General features: G+C 45.9%; 2 protein-coding genes across 3 annotated transcripts in view; both read left to right on the forward strand.

The window, feature by feature from the left end:
* The window catches only part of RRAGD (Ras related GTP binding D), a 37,106-nt gene extending 29,285 nt beyond the window's left edge, over positions 1–7,821 (forward strand). For both annotated transcript variants that reach the window (XM_074990891.1, XM_074990892.1), the window contains exons 6-7: positions 836–984; positions 4,804–7,821. In XM_074990891.1, coding sequence (XP_074846992.1) covers positions 836–984; positions 4,804–4,955 — 301 coding nt within the window. In that variant the 3' untranslated portion in view covers positions 4,956–7,821. The remainder of the gene's footprint in view (positions 1–835; positions 985–4,803) is intronic.
* Positions 7,822–20,732: 12,911 nt separating this feature from the next.
* UBE2J1 (ubiquitin conjugating enzyme E2 J1) overlaps positions 20,733–21,647 on the forward strand; it is a 48,016-nt gene continuing 47,101 nt past the window's right edge. The window contains exon 1 of the mRNA XM_074988847.1: positions 20,733–20,972. Coding sequence (XP_074844948.1) covers positions 20,783–20,972 — 190 coding nt within the window. The 5' untranslated portion in view covers positions 20,733–20,782. The remainder of the gene's footprint in view (positions 20,973–21,647) is intronic.

A 21,647-nucleotide genomic window follows, 5' to 3' on the forward strand; every position in this document is an offset into this window, starting at 1 on the left:
TAAGACTTGAGTATAAAGATTTTTTAACCAATTAGGATTATTTTAGTTTGCAGAGCAATGGGGAGGGGAGGGAGGAGGAGGCAGGTGATAGACATTAAATTTTAGAGAAGCTGCTCTGATGTAGATTTGACTTTTCTCTAAATACGTGACCAAGAGGTCATATGATAAAGACCAATGTAAAAGGAAATGCATATCCACAGAATACAGAATCTTGAACTTGCTTCCCCAAGATATTGATGCAGATAGTTCATTTAGATTAATAAAACTGCCATAGCATTTACACTGCAGGTATCAAATTACAAGGTTTATCCGCAGGTATTTGCTGATTATACCTTGACCCAGGAAGAGGTCACTCCCCTTGGTATACTGTTGTACAAGTAGGTGAATTGTGGGGAATTTAATGCATGGACTTGAAATATCAAGTCAACTGCCACTGCCCAAATTAAGTTAATGAACTCTGAATTATCAGGCCAGAACAAAGTAATTGTTTCACAGTTTATATTTGAACTTGGGTCATAGTATTGTATATTAATAAAAATGCAAACAAGTTGGTGGTAAATTGTTCTATAACAGACAGGAAAGAAGTGCGATATACTAGCTCTCGCAGACTTACTATGTGAGTTCAAACAGGTTTTTTAATCCCTGTCGCCCTCCATCCCCCATCTCAAATTTCATATTGACTAAAGTAAGGATAATACCTATCTCACAGACGAACTGGGAAACTCAATTTTTCATAAGTGTGTTTTGAGATATATAGATTGGAGATTCTACATAGAAAAATAATTTAAATTTGTCCAGTGACTTACTACATTTTTTTTTTAATTTTGCCATTTAGGCTCAAAGAAGATGGTGCAGGAACACCTTATGACAAAGAGTCAACAGCAATTATAAAACTGAACAATACAACTGTCCTTTATTTAAAGGAGGTGACAAAATTCCTTGCTCTTGTTTGTTTTGTAAGAGAAGAAAGCTTTGAGAGAAAAGGTATTTTTAATATTTTTACTTCATGAGCTAACAAGTAACTGTTAGATTGTCCTTAGCTGATGTTATCGCTGCTAGTGACATCACAAAATCTAAAATAAAAGAATATTTTCATATGACTTTCATATCATTGGGCTTAAAAGTATGAGGTGTTCGTGTTGCAACTCAGATAAGATGAAATGATAAATAGCTTAACAACTTTTCTGTATCAAAGAAAGTCATACAATTAAATGTCAAATGCAATAAAATTTCCATTCGTACTAATACAGAAATGTTTGTTTCTGCACATCTTTGGTAATTTTGCATTGCATATATGAATAGTAGAATATGCATTTGTAATATCCTGTCCACAGAATGCATGGGAAAATCATTTGAGTCCTCGCTTTTCAACAAGACCTGTTCTGTTTCTGCCTTTTGAGATTTTTTTTTTTAAACTGCATGTTTGGAAACCCGGCAGTTTTCAGGTTTTGTATATCAGGTATTAATGTTGTGAGTAACCACTCTCACCCTTGCCAAGGTGAGCATAAATAACTCTGGCTCACTATCACTGTTTATTAGCCTGTGTGTATGGAGTGGTTAGTTTTGGTCAGATTCCTAGTGGAGAGGTGCCTGTGTGCCTCACAAGCCACCATGACTGTTGGTTCTAATAGTCATACATGCCTGTCTCCAGCTGAGCTGTTGAGCCAATCGTCTCTTAGCTCTAGAATGCAAGTTCTCTTTCTCTCTCTCAGGATTAGGCTGTGTCTACACTACGAGATAAATTCGAATTTATTTATATCAATTTTCTAATTTTGGAATTTATAAGTTCGATTTTTGACCATTTTCACTTCCCATGTACTCCCCACAGAGTCGAGTCGTTGCTGTCACACACACGTTGGCTAACATCGACTGTTGCAGTAGTGCATTGTGGGAAGCTATCCCATGGTTCCCTCATCCCCCATAGCATTCTGGGTATGCTTTCTGGTGTTGACGTCATCTTCCTCCATTGCATTTCCATCATTCCTCTCCCAATCCCTGAAAAATAATGCAGAATAATGTCGATCCCTGGCAATAATGCGGAAGACACTGAAAATCAGAAGAGAGAATTGTTGGTTTCCCCATGTTATATTGCCAGCATGGGTGCAGCAACTGTATTCTCAACTGGCCATCCAGCCCACCTCCCATCATCACAGAAAAAAAAGAATTTTGTTTTCCACCAGCAGCAGCAAGCCCAGGTATGGGCCAAGGTGGGGATGTCACTGGATGACCAGTTGAGCTGATTCTTCCCCACGGTGGAAGCAAGCCCTTTAGCCACTGGGGGAGATTTTTCTCCAGCGGCAGCAGCAACCCCAAGTATGGGCCAAAGGGGAGGGCGTTAGTAGATGACCATTTGAGCTGTTCCTTCACCACCGTGGCAGCAAAGCCCCCAGTACCTTAACCACTGGTGGAGACTTCCCCATGGCAGCAGCAAAGCCCTCTCTTTCCCACATGACTGGCAGCATTGCCAGCACCAAAGGGCAGGCACATCCTTTTATTGAGTTGGGTTAGGGGCTACCCACGTGATGTGGCTGAGTGTGCGAAATACCCAGGCTGTGTGATGCCTGTGGGAGAGGGAAGGGGGTTCGCACACAAATGTAAACCACTGAGAAGAAGTGTCTCGGCATGTTATGCAAGCAGGCCCCCCAGCACAGACTTGTTGGCACGTGGTACAGTGGGGTAGGGGCTGGTGCCAGGCAGCGCAGAAAAAAATAGCCAGTATATATAGACAGTGAACTGCTTGCAGGGGCTATTTGAGTGGGTAGATGCATGCACACCGCTAACAACATAGAAAGAAAGAAGCCTTTTCTCAGGCTGTCATACTAACATGAGTTCACAGCTAAAAGCTTGCTGCTCCTGCTTGGAAATTCAGGCTCTTTCTGTTACTGGAGAGCAGTGGAGCACTGAGAGGGACATTGTGGGTTACGTACGGGACACCTCTGAAGGCTAGTGAATTTGATTTTAAAATGTGGTGCTTCCATACATGCCTTTAATCGAACTTCTGAATTCGAACTTGATGCTATCCCCATCAGGTAACTGCAGTTTTGTAATATCAAGATTAGTGCACCCAAAATTGACCTAATGGTCTTTACAGCAAAGACAGTCACGTGGTAAAATCAAGCCAACTGAATTAAATTTGAATTTATCTCGTAGTGTAGATGCAGCCCTAGGGTACATAAGCAGGTCACTATGTAGTAATCAGCAGTACTGATGTTGTCCTTGTTCAGTGAATTGATTGGAGGTCTTGGCTGTCTCATTTTATAGAATTCCAGTCATACTGGGTACCTCATCTACATGGAATAATTGATTGACATTGGTATAAATGGGTAGCTTAATATCTTTGGTGGTGTCAGACTGAGATTTCTTTAGCGATGATGATGGAATTAGCTCTTATATTTTTAATATTACAAATTGTGCTAACAGTAAGGGTAAGTCTATACTAGGGAAATAAGTCTATTTCAGATGCACAGTTCTGGCTACAATATTTGCATAGCTAGAATCAACGTATCAGAAGCTACTTACTTCCCTCATGAAAACCAAGACCAAGCCTCTCTAGTCTTGTGTCGATGTCCTTGCTTCATTTAATAGCATGGAGTACAGCGGTCAACAGCTGAGGTCGATTTTGCTACATCTTTACCAGATGCGTAAAATCGAACTCTGGAAGATTGACTGCCAGCATGTTGATCTTCTGGTAAGTATAGATAAGTCCTAATAATCATGAAATTGAACTCCACAGCAAGTCTGTCAGATACAATGCAAATTTTGCTGTGCTAGCACTGTAGTGTTAAGACCTTTTCCATTATACTCTTTTCTTGTGTGAATCTTTCCAGGCTCTTTATCATTTTCTTCGCTCTTCTCTGAACCTCCTCTGGTTCAGCAATACCCTTCTTGAGATTGGATAACCAGTACTGCACACAGTAGTCCAGATGATATTGCAACATTAATGTAAAAAGTTACAAGAGTAACCATTCCTTTTCTTATGCCACTTAATATCTTTTTCACTTCTTTGCAAAATATTTGCATACTGATCAGAGGCTTAGCTATGCTGTCTGCAGTGATGCTGAGGCCCCACCTGTGAGCTGAGCCAATTAATGTAGAAGCTTGTTTGGTGTATGAGTATTTTAAAAATTTTGCTCCAGTATGCCTTATGTGCATTTATAGACATGAAATCTCCTTTGCCATCATGTTTCCTGTTCACTTACTTTGTTTATGTTTCCTTGAAATTTGTCTTATGGGATTGTAGCTATAGTCACTACAGAGTACAAGATGCCTATCTAGATGGAAGAGGTTTTTTCCATCAGTGTAGATGATTCACTGTCTGAAAGGTGGTAACTAAGACAGTAGAAGAATTCTTCCATTGACATAGCTACATTTACAGTGACAATTAGAATAATTTAGGTATGTTACCCAGGATGCAAAACTTTTCCCATCCCTCAGTAATACAGCTAAGTTAATCTAATTTTTAGGTGTAGAACAGGCCAAAGCTAAATAAATCTGTCAAATGCAAATTTTGTTACGTTCTTCTCTCTCTCCTCCACTTCTGCCTTTCAGATCATTAATAAACATATTAAATAACATGTTAATCTGTTACAGAACCATGAGATACTACACTGTAAATAATTGTTTCACTATTGAATGTGCTTTTACAGTAAATGAAAAATTAAGATTTACTTACTGTAGGCTCATGCCAGTTAAGTGAGTCACATTAACAAATAAAATATGGAAAATTTAAATTAATTTGATACTGTGTTTTAGTATTGTATAAAAGTTTTAGAATTGATTTTTTTCCTTTTTGTCTCTTTTTAGGACTAATAGACTACAACTTCCATTGTTTCCGCAAGGCCATACATGAAGTATTTGAAGTAAGAATGAAAGTAGTGAGATCTAGAAAGCATCAGAGCCAAATGCAAAAAAATAAAAGAGCTACTCCTAATGGCACACCTAGAGCGCCACTGTAGCTAAAGTTCAAATGGCAATAGAAGTTCTATTCTATTAACAGCAAGGCTCTTGTTGCACTGACTGAAGAAGAGAAATGGAACTGATGTATTACATGGATTTTCCTCCCAAACCCTCAAAAAAGCACTGTTTAAACATTTTTATCCAGTCATTTTTTTCACATGCAGTGAGCACTTTGAGCAAAATATTGTATATAAACATTGAGGTGAATATATGTTCTTGTAAGAATTCTCTTAATATATGCTGTAAACTTTTTTTCCAGGCCATGTTCAGAAAAATTAGCTGTGACAGAAATGTTGGGTACATAATTTGCACTTTTTTCATGTTTTCCTGGTGAAGTTAAACTTTGAAAAACTGAGGTTTTTATGCTGTTTTTCACGCATGGTGTTGGGTAAAATGTAGAGTGCAGTTTATATACACGCTACAATCAAATTATTTACGAAACATTCAAGAAAGCTAGATAATTACTTTTTTAAAATTTATGACAGATACAAAACATTCATACAAATCTAATCTAATATTTTTTCAATTTGTAAGTTGAAGAATTCTTATTTTGAAGTTTGATAGCAATAAGAGCCTTACCATCTGGTAGGTCAAAATTAAGCTTTTGTAAAGAAAAGGCCTTTGACTAAGCTCTCTACCCAAACTTCTCCATAACACTGGCAATGTCCTATCATTTGGGCTTTTTATTGTATTTTAGCTCAAGATATTTCACTAAAATAACTTTCTGTAATGATATACTTTTGTAATACTGCTTTATGTTGCATTGGTGTTTTTCTAACATGTCAGGAACGGGGTATATAAGTGAAGGTTTTTATTTAAATACAGTGGGGCTGACCACCACCGCAGAACTGGAGGCAAGGTGGGAGCAGGGCCTAGCTCTGCACTCCTAGAAAGGGTAAGGCCAAGGGCTGAAGGAGTGGAGCCTAGTGCAACTAGCCCTTAGCGCTGCTTGAATTGAGGCACTGGCCCCTGGGTTTTGTGCAGCTACTCTCCCCCCTCGGTGAATCTGTTTATATGCTTAGTTTGAACCTCTACAAGTAGAGGAAGAAAATGTCTGTTTAGTTTCTGCTGTGCCAACACGATATAAAGTTTCAGATATGTTGAGACAAAATCGTGAAGTTGCTCATGTTGGGGCCAGTCTGTCTTATTTTACTTGAATTAAATTTCCCCTTGACTTCAGTGAGAGTTCTTCTTACGTAAGGAATGAAGGATTGGTCTCTTACTCTAACCTACATGGATGTAGCTTTCTCTTTTAACATTGATCATAGTGGGGCATCTGCTATTGCAGCCAATGTCACTGCCCACCTCAAAAAGGGAACAACAGCTCCTGTACCCACTCCTCCTACATAGGGCTTATGTATTCTTGGCTCTAGAACAGTTGCAAGAGTTCACTGAAAACCAACTGGCCAGAAAAGGAAATAGAGGAGCACTTTTGAAAGTCTCCTTTGTTAAAAATACACATTTAGTTAAAACAAATTGTAATTCTGTGCCCTTAATTGAGGACTGGAACCACCAGTATTATCTGGCTTACAACAGAAATGTAGAGATCTTACCAACAGGAAGCATAGACATTGGGTGATTAGTTGATTACATACACTGCACTATTTTATAAGACCATATTGGAATGTTGTATACAATTTTTAGTTTCTGTTACTGTGCCCAACATCAGGGTAGTAGACTGCCAGTTGGCATGGAAGATAAGAATTCAGTATGTCTAAGTTATTAGTCTAAGGAGAAGCTTTTGGCTTGGAACCCTGTACTGCTGCCTGATGTACATGATTTTTCTGTTTATCTTTTAGCCTTAATGGTTCTTTTGGTCTGAGTGTATTGGACAAAATGGAGATTTTTAAAATATTAATTTAATTAACAAATGGACCCTTTCTAGTATATCTGATAAATGTTGTGAAAAATATGTCAAATACGTGGTTGTGAGAGCTATCTTGAGTGCTTGGGAAAGATGGAAAGTACTTCTAGTACCCAAAAGTGGTGGAGGGGAGAGACTTCGCATCAGTGTGAGGAATAGGAGCTGTAGGTATATGGGTTAAAAGGAAGAGTGAGAAGCTCTTAAATTAAGCTTCATATTTGCCAAATGAGAGGTGGGTAAACTTTTTACCTGAGAGGACTACATTACTGGTACTGGTTTGAGAGGGGAGGGCGCTCCAGAAATACCAGGAACAGTGAGCTCCTCCTAGTACTACCCCTCAGGCACTTGCTGTTTTGGGGGTGTATTTTGTAGCAGTGTTAGGGGCAGCTGCCCACTGCCTAACCAACAGCATTTCCTTTGGGAGTTAATAGTCATGTCAGTGAGTGCTCCCCTCTATTTTCCCCTCCGTAGCACTTCCACAGAAAGACAGCCATAATTTGGGCCACAATGTGTATATATTTGTCTCCCTCTTTTGTTACAATAGTTTATCATGAGGATGAGTCTTCACCACTTCACTTCTCTCACATGTATGTGATCATGTGGGACAGATAACATCTCCCGTGCTGCCCTTGAATGGGACCAGAACCTTGAAAGAATACTACTGTGTTTTCCCCCCTCCAGTAGAGCTGCTGCTGTGGGAGCCAGGACTGAAGAGGTTAATTTAGATATTTGGTTTCTTTGGAGTAAGCAGACACATTTTCCCACTAAACACACAATCACTGTATCATACTTGTATGTGGAGACACCTGCAAATTAGTTATACCTTAGAGTTTACATTATGTGGAGTATTATAGTTTCATCAAGATGACTCTTGCAGCTATCATACAAAATTTCCAACTGGATAAAATCAGGGTAAAAATCAAATAATCTTACCTATGTTACAAATAATATGTTGTTTATTAAAGTTAAACGAATGTTAAAATAAAACTACTTTTGTTCACTTTTTGCATTTCTCAGCTTGGATGATGATTCCTCTTTTACTTTTGATTAGTCAGTTTCCAAAAAAAAAAAAAAAATCCTGTATTAGGTATTTGTGTACTACCACGAGCTCAAAGTGCTGAGCAGTGAAGCATAGAGGAATTTTTTTTTTAATAACATGGGATTTACGTTCGGTTTCCTTAAATTTCATGCTCATTTTACATTTTGCAAAGAGAAGCTTTCATGTAACCTAAGTTTAGGACTGTATTTGAACAAACAGGTCCCATTTAAACAGCTTGAATGTCACACGTTTTTACTTCCAACTGCAGAAGTTGGTCAGTAGTAACATATAAATTTCTATCAACTGGTATAATGACAGAGTTAAATACATAGGCTATGTAACTAATACAGTAAGCAGGAGCCAAGAGTATATACATATAACTATCAGAGGGTTGGTTGTGTTAGTCTATATCTGCAAAAACAATGAAAAGTCCTGTGGTGCCTTATAGACTAACAGATATATTGGAGCATAAACTATTGTGGACAAAGTGTATGAATCTGTCAAAGTGGATCTTTGCCCATGAAAGCCTATGCTCCAATATATCTGTTAGTCTATAAAGTGCCACAGGAATTATAAATGAAACTGATAGCATTTTGATTTCTTTTTAGAAGATGAAGTGTCCTGTCTTTCAGGGACTGGAAAGATTTTTAAAGATTACAATATCAGAATGCCATTCTATAATGTTGTGATCGCAAGTGCAAAGTTCATTATTGAAAATGTATGTTCAGGGAGAAGGTGGTTTAGTGGTATGTAATTGAAAACAGTCATTCAAGAGCTGACTTTTTTTGTGATGGCACAAAATAGCTTCTAGAAAATATTAAAATTGTGACCTGTATCATGGGGCTTGAAACTTCACCCTGGTGATACTCTAAGGGAACAATTTTTGTGAAAAGTTTTGAGCCTAATCTCACAAGGCATTATGGGACAAGATGAGTGGGACAATATTTTTTATTTGACCAACTTCTGGTGAAGAGAGAGAAAAGCTTGCAAAGAGCTTTTCTTCAGGTCTGGCAAGTGTTATCCTGCATTATAACCTATTAGTTATCCTAAGTATCCTGAAGAAGGTCACTTTTTAAGAAGGACTGCAAAATCTTGGGTTTTTTGGTGACTGCATATAGCTTCTAGCCCTCAACATTGCAGAGAAGATTGCATGAGGAATGCTTAGAAACCAAAATGAAAATAATCTTCACTCCCCTAAATATGTACACTCATCCCTCGCTCTACGAGCACAATTGGTTACCAAATTTCTGCTTGTAGGTGAAAACTCATAAGAGCGACACTAAATTCCCATTAAAATATATGTAAAAGTCTCCAGTTTGTACCAGGTGCTTGTAACTTGACGTAAACCAATTGAGTTTAGGAACTTTTCTGATGTATTTGAATAGTTTGGCACCAGAAATAGGATGTAGTGTATGTATGTAGAGCAGGGATTCCCAACCTATGGGTCCCATTAGATTTGTTAAAGGTCGCCAGCTGGGCATTTCCCAGCTGCATGTGGCTGTTTCGGAAGCCATTTGCAGTTTCTTAACACTGCTGCCTCAGGCAGATATCTATCAATAGAGCTAGCTGCCATCTGAAGTAGCTATCTCTATCACTAGGGATAGCAATTACTTTATGCCTAGATGCTGAAACCTTAACACATGAGTTAATTGCTGGGAGCAGGAGGTCTGGGGGAGCCACCCAGCCTAGCAGCCCCAGACGAGAGGCGGCAGGAGGAGGAGGAGGAGGAGGAGTGTCTAAGGCTGGGGCTATTGAGGGATGCAGGGGGGTTGTAAGGCTGGGGGCAGTTTGGGGCTGCTGCGGGAGGGGGATTAAAACCTGGCCGAGGGAGAGGTCTGCAAGGCGGGCGGGGGCATCTAATACAGTAAACCCTTGAGTTATCCAGGGGTTGTTCCTGCAACCCATGCATAACTTGAAACTTTCCTGCAAGGGGAGGGCAGCCAGGAACCACCAGGGCTGGTCAGTTTCCTGGCTCCCTGAGTGGCAGGATCCGGGAACCAGGGGCAGGCTGGTTCCAGTCTCCCCATGGCTTGTGGGGCCAAGAAACTGATCAGCTCATGGCTGATCAGTTTCATGTTTTCGCCAGCGGAGCGGAAGGAACCAGGCTAAGAGCCTTCTCCTTCTCTTCCCCCAGCTGCAGGGGTGTCGGACAGCTGCATGCCTGAGGGAGGGGAGGGAGAAGGCTCCAGCCACAGGGCTGTGGGTCTCCCTGCTCCCCACCTGGGACTCCGTAGCTGGCTGTGCTCCTGCTGCAGGGCTGAAGGTCTCGCTGCCCCCAGCCAGGGACCCCCACGGCTGAAGTGGAGCTGGCTGCAGGTCTCCCAGCCTCCCAGGACCCCATGGCTGGCTCTGCTCCAGCTGCGGGTCTCCCTGCCCCCGGCCAGGGACCCTGCTCATATAAGTGGGGGAAGTTCTCTCATATAGTGAGTAAAGGAAGGTATTTATGTGCCTCGTTTTAGCGACTACTCATTAGTAAAGTACTTATTAAACAAGGGATAAGTGTAATTTTAAAAAGCATGATAATTGGGGCCCTGACTTTTGAGGTTGCCTGTGGAAATTAGTGAAGGTGTCCTTGCAGCCATGCGGTGTCTTGTCCTTCAATGGGAAGCTATTACATGTCAGCAGATAGCATGGAGAGTTGTAGAGTTGAAATCTAGCTTCCTATGCGTATCTGACCGTAATCAAGAGATGAAGTTAAACTTAGTGTCATGGGTATGCATGGTTCCAAACTGGCAGAGATGATTTAATTGAATGGAGAAAAGTACAATCAATTCCTACTTTTTAAAAACTATAACTGTACTCAGATTGTTTCAGTAATATTTAGTCTGATGTCATTCTGATGACGATTTCTTCTTCTAGCTTGAAACTAATTGTTCATATTAAATGCAGGTGCTTCCTTTGTGAGCTATATTAAGTGATACCATAACCACTGTTAAGCACAATTACCATAACCTGAACAGAGACAAGTCAACTCATCTACATGTTACTCTGTTTGAATGACACAAGTATTCACCTGATGATGCTTTTATTTAAAATGCCCTTCAGACAGGAGGATTCTAAATTTCTTTACAGGTTGTGGGCAAAATACTGCCCTTAGTGTGAAAGGATCTGACCCTGTGGTGAGTCCCACAGCAAATCTACTAGTGCAGGGCAAGATGACTCAGGACAGCCACATGAAGGAGGGCAGGCAAGTGTGCGTGCTCTGCTACTCTTTACCAATCCTTTAAAAATAAGTGGGATACATTCATGTGCACCATGTCTACTGCCTGCAATATACCATGTGAAGGAGTCAGACCCCTTAAATTGCTGATGAGAGAGATTGTAAATATTCCAGGGTCCTGGAAGATGGCAAGTATAGTGTAATTCTATAAAAAGGGGAATAAGAACAAACTGAGGAACAACAAACCAGTAAGTTTAACTTCAGTGCCCTGAACGATGGAACAAATAATTAAGCAATCAATTTGCAAACACCTAAAAGATAACAAGGTGACAATAGTCAACAGAGGTTTGTCAACAACAAATCATGTCAAGCAAAACTAAAATCTTTCTTTGATAGGGTAAGAAACCTTGTGGAGGAGGGGGACGGGTAGATGTGGTATACCTTGAATTTAGTAAAAGCTTTTGTTACTGTCACATGGTCTTTGAAACAAGCTAGAGAAATTATCTTCCTTGGAGCTGCTATATGGGCGCATAACTGGCTTGAAACCCATTTCCAGAGCATAGTTACCAAAGTTCACAATCAAGCTGGAAGGACATATTTATTGGGGTTCCACAGGGATTGGTCCTGGTCCTGGTCCTGGTCCTGGTCCTGTTCAATGTCGATACGTGATTTAGATAATCTCAGAGGGATAGCCATTTTAGTCTGCATCTTCACAAAAAATACCAAGCAGATGATGGCGTAGAGAGTATAAAGTTTGTGGAAGTTTACCAAGCTGAGAGGGATTCCAAGTCTTTTGGAAGGTAGGATTAAAATTATGTAAACTGGAGAAATGGTCTGAAGTAAACAGGTTTAAATTCAGTAAAGACAAATGCAAAGCATTTCACTTTGGAAGGAACATTCACACACAAAATGAGAAATGAGTAGGAAGGAGTACTGTAGAAAGGGATCTGGGTGTATTACAGATCACAAGCTATATGAGTCAACAGTGTCATGCTGTCTGAAAAACATGCATAGCATTCTGGGACAGGTAGGAGTGCTGTAAGCAAGACGTGAGAAATACTTATTTCACTGTTCAACACTGATGAAGATTCAGCGTGTATTTTGTCCAGTACTGGATGCCACATTTCAGGAGCAATGTGGATAAATTGGAGAAAGTCCAGGAGAGAACAACAAAAACTTGAGGGACATAACAGTTTTCAGGTACATAAAGGTTGTTACAAGAGAAGAGTGCAATATTGTTCTCTGTAACCTCTGAGGAAAAGAGAAGATGCAATGGATTTAAATGGCAGCAAAGGAGTTTTAGGCAAGACTTTAGGAAAAACTTCCTGTCAGAGTATTTAACCACTGGAACAAATTGCCTAGGGAGGCTGTGGAATCTCGGTCACTGGAGTTTTAAAAGGACCGGTTAGAGCAGACAGACAACTGTCAGGAATGATTTAGTTATTACTTAACTCTGCCTTGAATGTAGGAAACTGGACTAAATGACAAATTAGGTCCTTCTCAGTCTTACATCTGAGCTGTGTCTACACTCCAGTAAAACCCCGAGTTACGCAGGGGTTGCGTTCCACTGCAATCAGAGCTCTGCTTTGCTTCTTCAACCAGCCTTAAAGGTACAGGAGCCCTGGGAACCCTACACCAGGAAGTAGTGTGCAAGCAGCCCAGCCAGCATATGTGCCTGCAGCCTGCTAACAGCCACCCCCTGCAGCCACTGCAGGCAAATGGCCACCCAGGGATGTCCCTGGCCCTTCCAGGGAGTGGGGAGAGGAGCCCCAGGAAACACCCTGGGTAGGAAGAGGCAGGCTGTGTTCTGAACAGACCCTGAAATTCGGGACCTGCTCAGCCTCTGGGCAGAGGAGAAAGTGCTCCTGGACCTGGCTGCCAAACACTGGAATGCTGCAGGCGACAGCTGGGTTGCCAACACCTTGGAGGCCCAGGGCCACCCCGCCTGGACTATGGAGCAGGTCTGGGCGAAGATAAAAGAACTGCAGCAGGGGTATAGCCAGGCCTGGAATGCTGCCTGCTGGTCGGGGGCACGAGGGCTGTTGCCTGAATTACCAGGAACTGCATGAGCTCCTCCTCTGAGTAGAGGACACCTCCCCCCGTCAAGCCCTCTGGACACATCTGAGGAGCCCCTCCTCCCCTAGAGCCAGAATCCCACCCAGACGAGCAGCAGCCAGGGACCCTGGGTGAGGCCAAGGGTGACACCACATCTCAAGCCAGTGAGGGGACCCTAGTGATCAGGCTGGAGTCAGGCCCTGCCAGACTTGTTTGAGTTACCTGCCAGTGAGTACCCCATGGGCCATACACCCCAAGGCATGGGGCATGCTGCGATCCCCACTGGGCCAGCTTGGGTGGGATCCCACCCAGTGAGCCCAGCACCTGTACATGTGTGCAAGGTGCCGTGTTCCACCCCGCCTGACTACGCAGCCCAGGACCTTGGGGGAGAGGAGGGCCAGCCTGCCCCCGACACAGCTCAGAGTGGGACAGCCGCACTGGCAAGGGCCTGATGCCAGACACACCATTGTGGATTGCGCCCCTCTGCTCGCAGGCATGCCTGCAGGACATGGGCAACACCTGCGCCTGTGGACAGTGCCTCAAGCTGCATGGGTGTGGGAGGGGCCGGCGGTGGGAGGGGCCCAGGGGCCATGAGACGGGAAGGACTCACCATCTCTCCTCTTTGTCTCCCTTGCAGCCAGACGGTCAGAGGACTGGGCCAGCTCCACCTCTCCACCAGGGCCAACCAGCCCCCTCGGAGGAGCCAGAGACGGGCATGCCAGCAGCACCACCGGCACCGGGATGCAGCAGAGCCCGACTGTGGTGTAGGCAGGCCCATGGATGGAGGGCCCATCACCAGGGCGAGGAGGACCGGGGGGCTTCGGGCGGGTCACTGATATACTGGAGCGGCATCTGTGAGCTGACGAAGCGTGGTGGGCAAGGGACTGCAAGTAGCAGGCACAGGCCTGGGGCCAGCTGATGTCCCACCCAGACGCCATCACTGGCATCTGGCAGGACCAGCTGACCCAGCCACCTGCCCTGCTGTCCTCCTCCCCCTTCTGCCACCACTCCTGCTGCCCTTCCCCCACTCTACCTCCCCGCAGCTGTCCTGGACCTCACCTGATAGAGCCTGTCCTTGGGCTCTTCCTTGCTCCCTCTGCTGAACGTGCTCCCCCTGCCCCCCCCAGGCTCCCATTGCCAAGCTGACCCCACCATAGCCCCTCCCTGTGCCCCAGCCCCAACCCAGCCCTATCGGGGACCCTGAACACACAGGGGGAGGGGATCCTGCAGCCAGGGCTGCTTGGGGTCCTGCTCCCCTGCAGGGTCGTGGCCCACCACCACCTCCCTAGACTGAGGCATGCCACCTCCTGTCCCATGCCACCCCAGCCAACTATGGATGCTCCCCCACCCCCTGTTCCAAGCCCAACCACAATGAAAATAGTTCTTTACCACTGCATTTTGTAAATAGTTTTTGTTCACACCCTTTTTTCCAAACACATTCATCTGTTAAGAAGTAAAGATTTATTTGTTCACAATGCCCTTGTCTCCTGTTATTGGGGAGGGGCTGTTGACGGGTGAGTAGGCAAAGGGAGGGGCCCTGGTGGGGATGGGATGGGGCAGCAGACCTGAGACCCTCGCAGGGGTGCCTTGGGGGAGGTTACTGGGGTCCTTGGGAGAATGTCTCCCCCAAGACCTCCCAGATCCACAGCCAATCTCAATGGACCTGGCAGTTGGGCTGCGCCTGGCTCTCACATGGGTTGAACCCTTGGCCCCAGAGAATTCCCATCCCCCTGCCATTCCCCCTGAGCTGTTCAGGACACCCCACTGGGAGGCTTCTCCCCCGGTGGGAGCAAGGTCTCCCCTTCCCCTCCCCAAGGTTGTGGAGGGCACAGCACACTCCCCCAACTTCAGGTACAACGTCCTCCCCCATGTTCAAGCGTGCCAGTAGACAGTGAAAGTGAGCCTTCAGACGACCAAAGGCACACTCCACCTGCATCCGAGCCTGGTTCAGGCGGATGTTAAAGAGTTCCTGGGTGGGGTCCAGGTGTCAGTATATGGCCTTGTGAGCTGGGGCATGAGGAGGTAAGTGGTGTCCCCTACCATGCACAAAGGCACGTCCACATCCCCATTGGCCAGCTCCCAATGGGGGACAAAGGTGCCTGCCTCCAACCTCCGGAACAGCCCAGAGTTGTGGAGCATCCTTGCGTTATGCACCCAGCCTGCCCACCTGATGTACACATCTGTGAAATGTCGATGGTGGTCAGCTAGGGCCTTCATCATGATGGTGTGGTACCCCTTCCTGTTGACGAATAGTGCCACGCTGTGGCCTGGGGAATAGATGGGAATATGGGTCCTGTTGATGGCCCCGAAACAGTTGGGGAACCCCAGGATGTTGAATCTGGCCACAACCGCATCAGCCAGGTGGATGAACCGCTGCAGCAGGAGGGAGTTGATGGCCCTGATGACCTGTCGGGAGAGGAGGTGGGACACATGGGTTGAACCCTTGGCCCCAGAGTATTCCCGTCCCCCTGCCATTCCCCCTGAGCTGTTCAGGACACCCCACTGGGAGGCTGTCCCCCATGCAGCAGGACTGTGTGTGGGTGGGGCAGCACACTCCCCTGGGATTGGGGCTTCCCCCCCTTCCTATCTCCCCCTCACACTCCCACCCCTGCTCCCTGAGGGTTCCCCTTGGGCAGGGTTCCCCTTTGGGCAGGGCCTGCAGCCTGAGAGTGCCTTACCTGAATGAGGACGGCACCGACAGTGGACTTCTCCACACCAAGCTGGTTTTCCATGGAGCGGTAGCTCTCGGGGGTGGCCAGCTTCCAAAGGGCACTTGTGACCTCTTCTCCAGGGGGATGGTGGGCTGCAAGTGGGTGTCCTGTTGTTGGAGGGTGGGGGTGAGCCAGGCGCAGAGCTCCAGAAAAGTGTCCTACATGCAAAAATTCTGGAGCCAACGCTGGTCATCCCACTTGCCTATCACCAGCCAGACCCACCAGTCTGAGCTGGTGGTGTATTGCCAAATGTGCCTGGAAACCTGAGAGTGTGGGTGCCGGTGACTCAGTACCGCAGCCAGGAGGGTGTACTCTTCATGAGAGGTGTCTGGTTTGTCCTTCTAGAGGTGGAGGAGGAGGAGGAGGATGGCCGGGATGAGGTGCAGCAGAAGCTGCAGCAGCAATATGTGTGGCCAGCACACGCCTGGGGGCTGCTCTGGCAGCACAGCTCACTGGAAAGACCAAACTCTCTCTCAGAAAGCCTGGGAGACCTGCACTAGCCTTGTTTTCCCTCTGGGAGGTATACAAGCCTTGGCATGGGCAGAGAATGTGGCACTGGGGTGGGGTGGGGTGGGGTGGGGGCCTTTGCTCCAGGAAAGGCTCGGCATCCATGAAAGCCTGTCTTCTGGGTCACCCGGGGCCCGCTCTGTTGACAGAGCCATTGGAGGGTGTGAACACTCTCTGTCAACAGAGTTTGTCAACAGAATGAGCCTCTATTAGGTGTAGACGTGTTCTGTTGACAGGGATTCTGTCAGAAGATTTCTCCCAACAGTGATTCCTGTCAACAAATCACTGTAGTGTAGACACAGCCCTCTAGTTTCTGTAAGGATTATGCACCCAAGGTGAGGCCATGTGTTCTTGGATATTACGTACAAAACAATCAGTCCTTTTGTAAACCAGCTGATGCAGTAACTAATCTCTCAGCCTAATGTTCTGAGTTCTGTGTTGGAACCCCACCCTGCTGCTGTAAGGGTGAATCATGGTCAGAGGCAAGTTTATATATGCCCTGTTCCCCCAACTCCTGCTGCACCCAGAATTTTGCCTTGTATTCATAAATTATTTGCCCGCTACTGAAATGCAGCTAAATCTTAAGTTGCCATGCTATGCTACCAACACTGTGTAACAATGTTTAGGGACACGTCTTCACTATAGAGAAGATCAACACTGCCACAGTTAATCTTCCACAGTTTGATTTAGCACTCTAGTCGGGACACACTAAATCAGACTCACAGGCTGCCTCTGTCAGTGCCAGCAGAATCACAAAATCATAGACCAATACAATGGGAAGGGAGCTCGACAGATCATCCAGTCCGGTCCCCTGACCTCATGGGAGGACTAGGCACCATCTAGATTCTCATGAAAAGATGTTTATCTAAACTGCTTTTAAATATCTCCAAAGATGAAGATTCTACATGCTCCATAGGCAATTTATTCCAGTGTTTAACCACCCTGATAGAAAGGTTTACTTAATGTCCAACCTAACTTCCCTAGCGGTAATTTAAGCCCATTGCTTCTTGTCTTGTCAGCAGAGGTCAAAGAGAACAATTTTTCTCCCTCTTCCCTGTAATACCCTTTTAGGTACTTGAAAATTAATATCCTACTCCTCTCAGTCTTCTCTTTTCCAAACTAAACACACACAAATTTTTCAGTCTTTCCTCATAGGTCATATTTTCTAGATGTTTCATTATTTTGATTGCTCTTCTCTGGACCTTCTCCTACTTCTCCACATCTTTCTTGAATTGTGGTGCCCAGGACTGGGCACAGTACTCCAAATAAGGCCTACTCAGCCCAGAGCAGGGGGGAAAATTACTTCTCATGTCTTGCTCACAACATTCCTGTTAATGCATCCCAGAATCATGTTCGCTTTTTGTAACAGTGTAACACTGTTGACTCATTTAGCTTGTGGTCCACTTTGACCTGTAGATCCCTTTCCACAGTATTCCTTCCTAGAAAGTCATTTCCCATTTTGTATGTATGAAACAGTAGTTTGCATTTGTCCTCATTAAACTTCAACCTACTTACCCCATACCATTTCTCTACTTTGTCCAGATCATTTTGAATTATTACCCTTGTCCTCCAAAGCACTTGCAACCCATCCCTGCTTGGTACCATCTGCAACCTTTATAAGTGAACTTTCTATGCCATTATCTAAACTGTTGATGTAGACATTGAACAGAACTGATCCCAAAACTGACACTGCAGAACCCCGCTTGTTATGCCCTTCCAATATGACTGTGAACATTGATAACCACTCTCTGAGAATGGTTATCCAGCCAGTTATGTACCCACCTTATAGTGGCCCCATCTAGGTTACATTTCCCTAGTTTATGAATAAGGTCATGTAAACCAAATGCTTTACTCAATTCTAGATATACCATGTCTACTGTTTCCTCCTTATCCACAAAGTTTGTTATCCTATCAAAGAAAACTATCAGATTAGTTTGACATGACTTGTTCTTCACAGATCCATGCTGTTACCTACCATCTTATTATGTTCCAGATGTGTGCAGACAAACTCCTTAATTATTTGCTCCACTATTTTTCATGGCACAGAAGTTAAGCGGACTGGTCTGCAGTTTCTTGAGTTTGGGTGCTCCTTGCGAGGCATAAGGAAGTCAATGGTGCTTTTGGTCCCATCGACCTCCCACAGTAGAGATAGCACAGAAGTTCAAATTCAAGATACGTTGTCTCCAGCTAATTAATGTAGCAGGAGCTGTGTATCTTAATTTGACCTTCCCCTCTAGTGTAGCCTTGGCCTAGGAGTGGAAACTGAGGAGTAACTTTAGAAACTGAAATGAAAAGATAATTAAGTAGGCAAAGATGCATTGGTTTATATAACCATGGAGTGTTTGGCCTTTCTGCTTGCAACTGGCTTTCAGTGCTGATAGTTTACATCAGGGCACAGGATCTGAGAGAAGTGAGATGAGAAGGAAAAGATACGGTGGTATGGACAGTTTACGTGGGGAACCTGGTGTCAGAATCAATGTTTTCAAACTTTGGTGGCTAAAATTAGGCACATCAATAAAAAGAACTGAGTCAGAAATGTTGTTTGTCCACAGCTCCCACAGACCCATAGATGTCAATAGAAATTCAGTACTGCTGAAAATCAAGCTACTTTTGTAAATGTAGGTGCCAGGGCCAAATGGAGGAAGGAAGGGGCAGGAGGGCCATTTGGCTTTAGCCTCAAGCTAAAAGGGGGCCTCAAATTTAGGCACTTGTTAATTTTTTTGGCATTTGTTGAGTTTTGCAATTTGTTTTCATGCGCATCCTTCAATAATTAGTGCGTTTGCACAGAAAAAGGCTCTGCATTATCAATACTCAAATATACAAATCACATCTCACTCTGTTTTTGGTGCCTTAATTTGTCTTCATATGTCCTCATTTTTTAATTCTTATGATGGCAAGGGGCCTCAAAATCTGTAAGTGATCTGGGCCCCTCTAGACCTCTGAGGGTAGGTGCTTAGCTTATTATTCATTTGCATTATCCTAGCACCTATGTGCCTCAGTCACGGACCAAGACCAATTTTCCAGGTGGTGTACAAAAACAAAACATTGTCACACTTTCAAAAAGCTTTCAATATAAGTAACAAAGGCAGTACACAATCCCACATAAGAGTCACAAGAATTGTATTGGGAAGGTATATTGGGTGAAGGTGTTACGTGAGGTGGTACTGAAATGGCATAAGTGATGGGGATGTAACAAGGCAGAGAATGTATTGTGAGAGCTATAGGGAAAGTGTCAGCAGTAGGGATATATCAGGGTGAGTAAGGTTTTATGAGGGTGGCAGGGAAAGGGCAATAGGGCAATAAGATGGTATTGGGAGGGGTCCTGGGGATGTACTGGGAGTGATATTGGAGATGGGTATTTGAGATCAGAAGGGATAACGTATAGGGGCAATGTTAATGGTGAAAGCTGTATCAGGGTAGACAAGTATCACAAAGATAGCCATGGTCTGAAGAAGTGGGTCTGTCCCACAAAAGCTCACCTAATAAACTATTTTGCTAGTCTGTAAAGTGCTACTTGACTGCTTTTTGTTTTCATAGTGTATAGACTAGCACGGCTTCCTCTCTGTTACTATTCAAAGATAGCTATGTTAGTCTGTATCTTCAAGAGCAACAAGAAGTCCTGTGGCACCTTGTAGACTAACAGATATTGTGGAGCATGAGATGCATGTGATGAAGTGGGTCTTTGCCCACGAAAGCTTATGCTCCAAAATATCTGTTTGTCTATAAGGTGCCACAGGACTTCTTGTTGTATCAGGGTAGAGGCACTGTTGGCAGTGGAGCTGTATTAGGGTGGGGGAAATATCAGGAGTGATGTCAGGGATGGGGGCGATATTAACTGTGAGGTTGTGTCAGGAATGATAGGGCTGTATTGACAGACTGGAGTCAACAGCAGCAGGGTTACAGGGAACGTAGCAGGGAAGGGACAATACCAGTAGAGGCACCAGGGATGAGAGGCTGTACTGGGCTGGTTTTGAGGGAAGAGGTGCTACTAGGAAGGAAGGGGATTGAGCTGAGGGTGGTAAAAGAGATGGGGCAATACAGGTTGAACCTCACTAGTCTGGCACGCTCGGGACCTGTCCCGCCCCGAGGGAGAGGCTTTGCCGGCCCACAGGAGGTCAATATTGTCTAGCACACTTAGGGGGAAATTGCCGCTAACCAGCAGCACAGAACACGGAGAGCCTGGACTGGTGGCTGGAAACAAAGGTTATGGGGCCCGGGGACGCCTGGCACACCCCGGTAAGAGGCCGGCCGGCCCGGCCGCCCGCTCACTAACACCAGGCCGGTTTAGAGATGCTGTGGGAGGAGGGCGGGTTAGCCGGGGCTTGGGGGGAGGGGTAGGACAGGGAGAGGGAGGCGGCGGTAGGGGCTGCAGCCGGGGCGGGGAAGGAGGTATGGAGGGGCCGGGGCTGAGGCGGGGCGGGGGGGCACTACAGGCCTGGCTCCGCCCCGCCCGGGCAGGGGATGCGAGGCGGTGGCGGGGCGGGGCGGAGATGGGGTGTCGGGCCCCTGCGGGCCTAGTCACAGAGCGGCCGCCGCCACGTCAGGCAGTTTCCGGCCGCAGCCGGAGCCGAGTCAGCAGCAGACGCGCCAGGCCCCGCCCGGCCTCGCAGCCGGGAGCCGCCGTCAGTCGGTCCGTCCGTGGCGCCGCCATGGAGACCCGCTACAACCTGAAGAGCCCGGGTGAGTGAGCGGCGGCGGGACCCAGCGGAGTCTGCCGGGGCTCCCGCCCTCCGTGCCCGGGGGCAGCGGTCGCCGGCTCCCTCCAGGCCGCGCCCGAGCGGGATCTGCGGGCGCCCCCTGCCCCCCTTTTACCCCCAGCGCTGCGAGGTCGGTTCTCGGCCTGCCGGCGGGGCGAGCCCCTGCCCGTAGGCGGGGAGCGGCCGAACCCCATTGCGGGGCCGGGCGCTGCTCTCAGCTTCCCCAGCCAGGCCCCCCGTCCCCTTCGTCCGGGCGGTGCCCCCATTGTACCGGGCACTTCCCCCTCCCGTTCCTGCTCCCCGCACTGCAGGGTCCCCCATCCTACTCCCCGTTGGCTTCGCGCCAGGCCCTCATGCTCCCCACCCTGGCGGGGGCATTGTCCCCCCCCACCAGGGTCCCCCATTTTTCACACCAGCGGCTCTCCCCGTCTTCCCGGCGTGTGCCTTGGATGCCCCCAAGTTTCACCTCGTTGAAAGCTGCTTGCCCACCGCATAGACAGCACAAAAGTGTCAGGGCGCGCTCGTCCTGAAAGGTCGCCTGCGCTCTCATTTTTCCTGTGCACAATTAATTGCAATATACGTCTTGTGTATGTGTAGTTCAGCGTATAATACTTAGAACTATAGAAAGTAATAGGGAATTTTAGTTTGTACCACGTTG

The sequence above is a fragment of the Carettochelys insculpta genome, chromosome 3, assembly GCF_033958435.1.
Source record: "Carettochelys insculpta isolate YL-2023 chromosome 3, ASM3395843v1, whole genome shotgun sequence".
Classification (NCBI taxonomy): Eukaryota; Metazoa; Chordata; order Testudines; family Carettochelyidae; genus Carettochelys; species Carettochelys insculpta.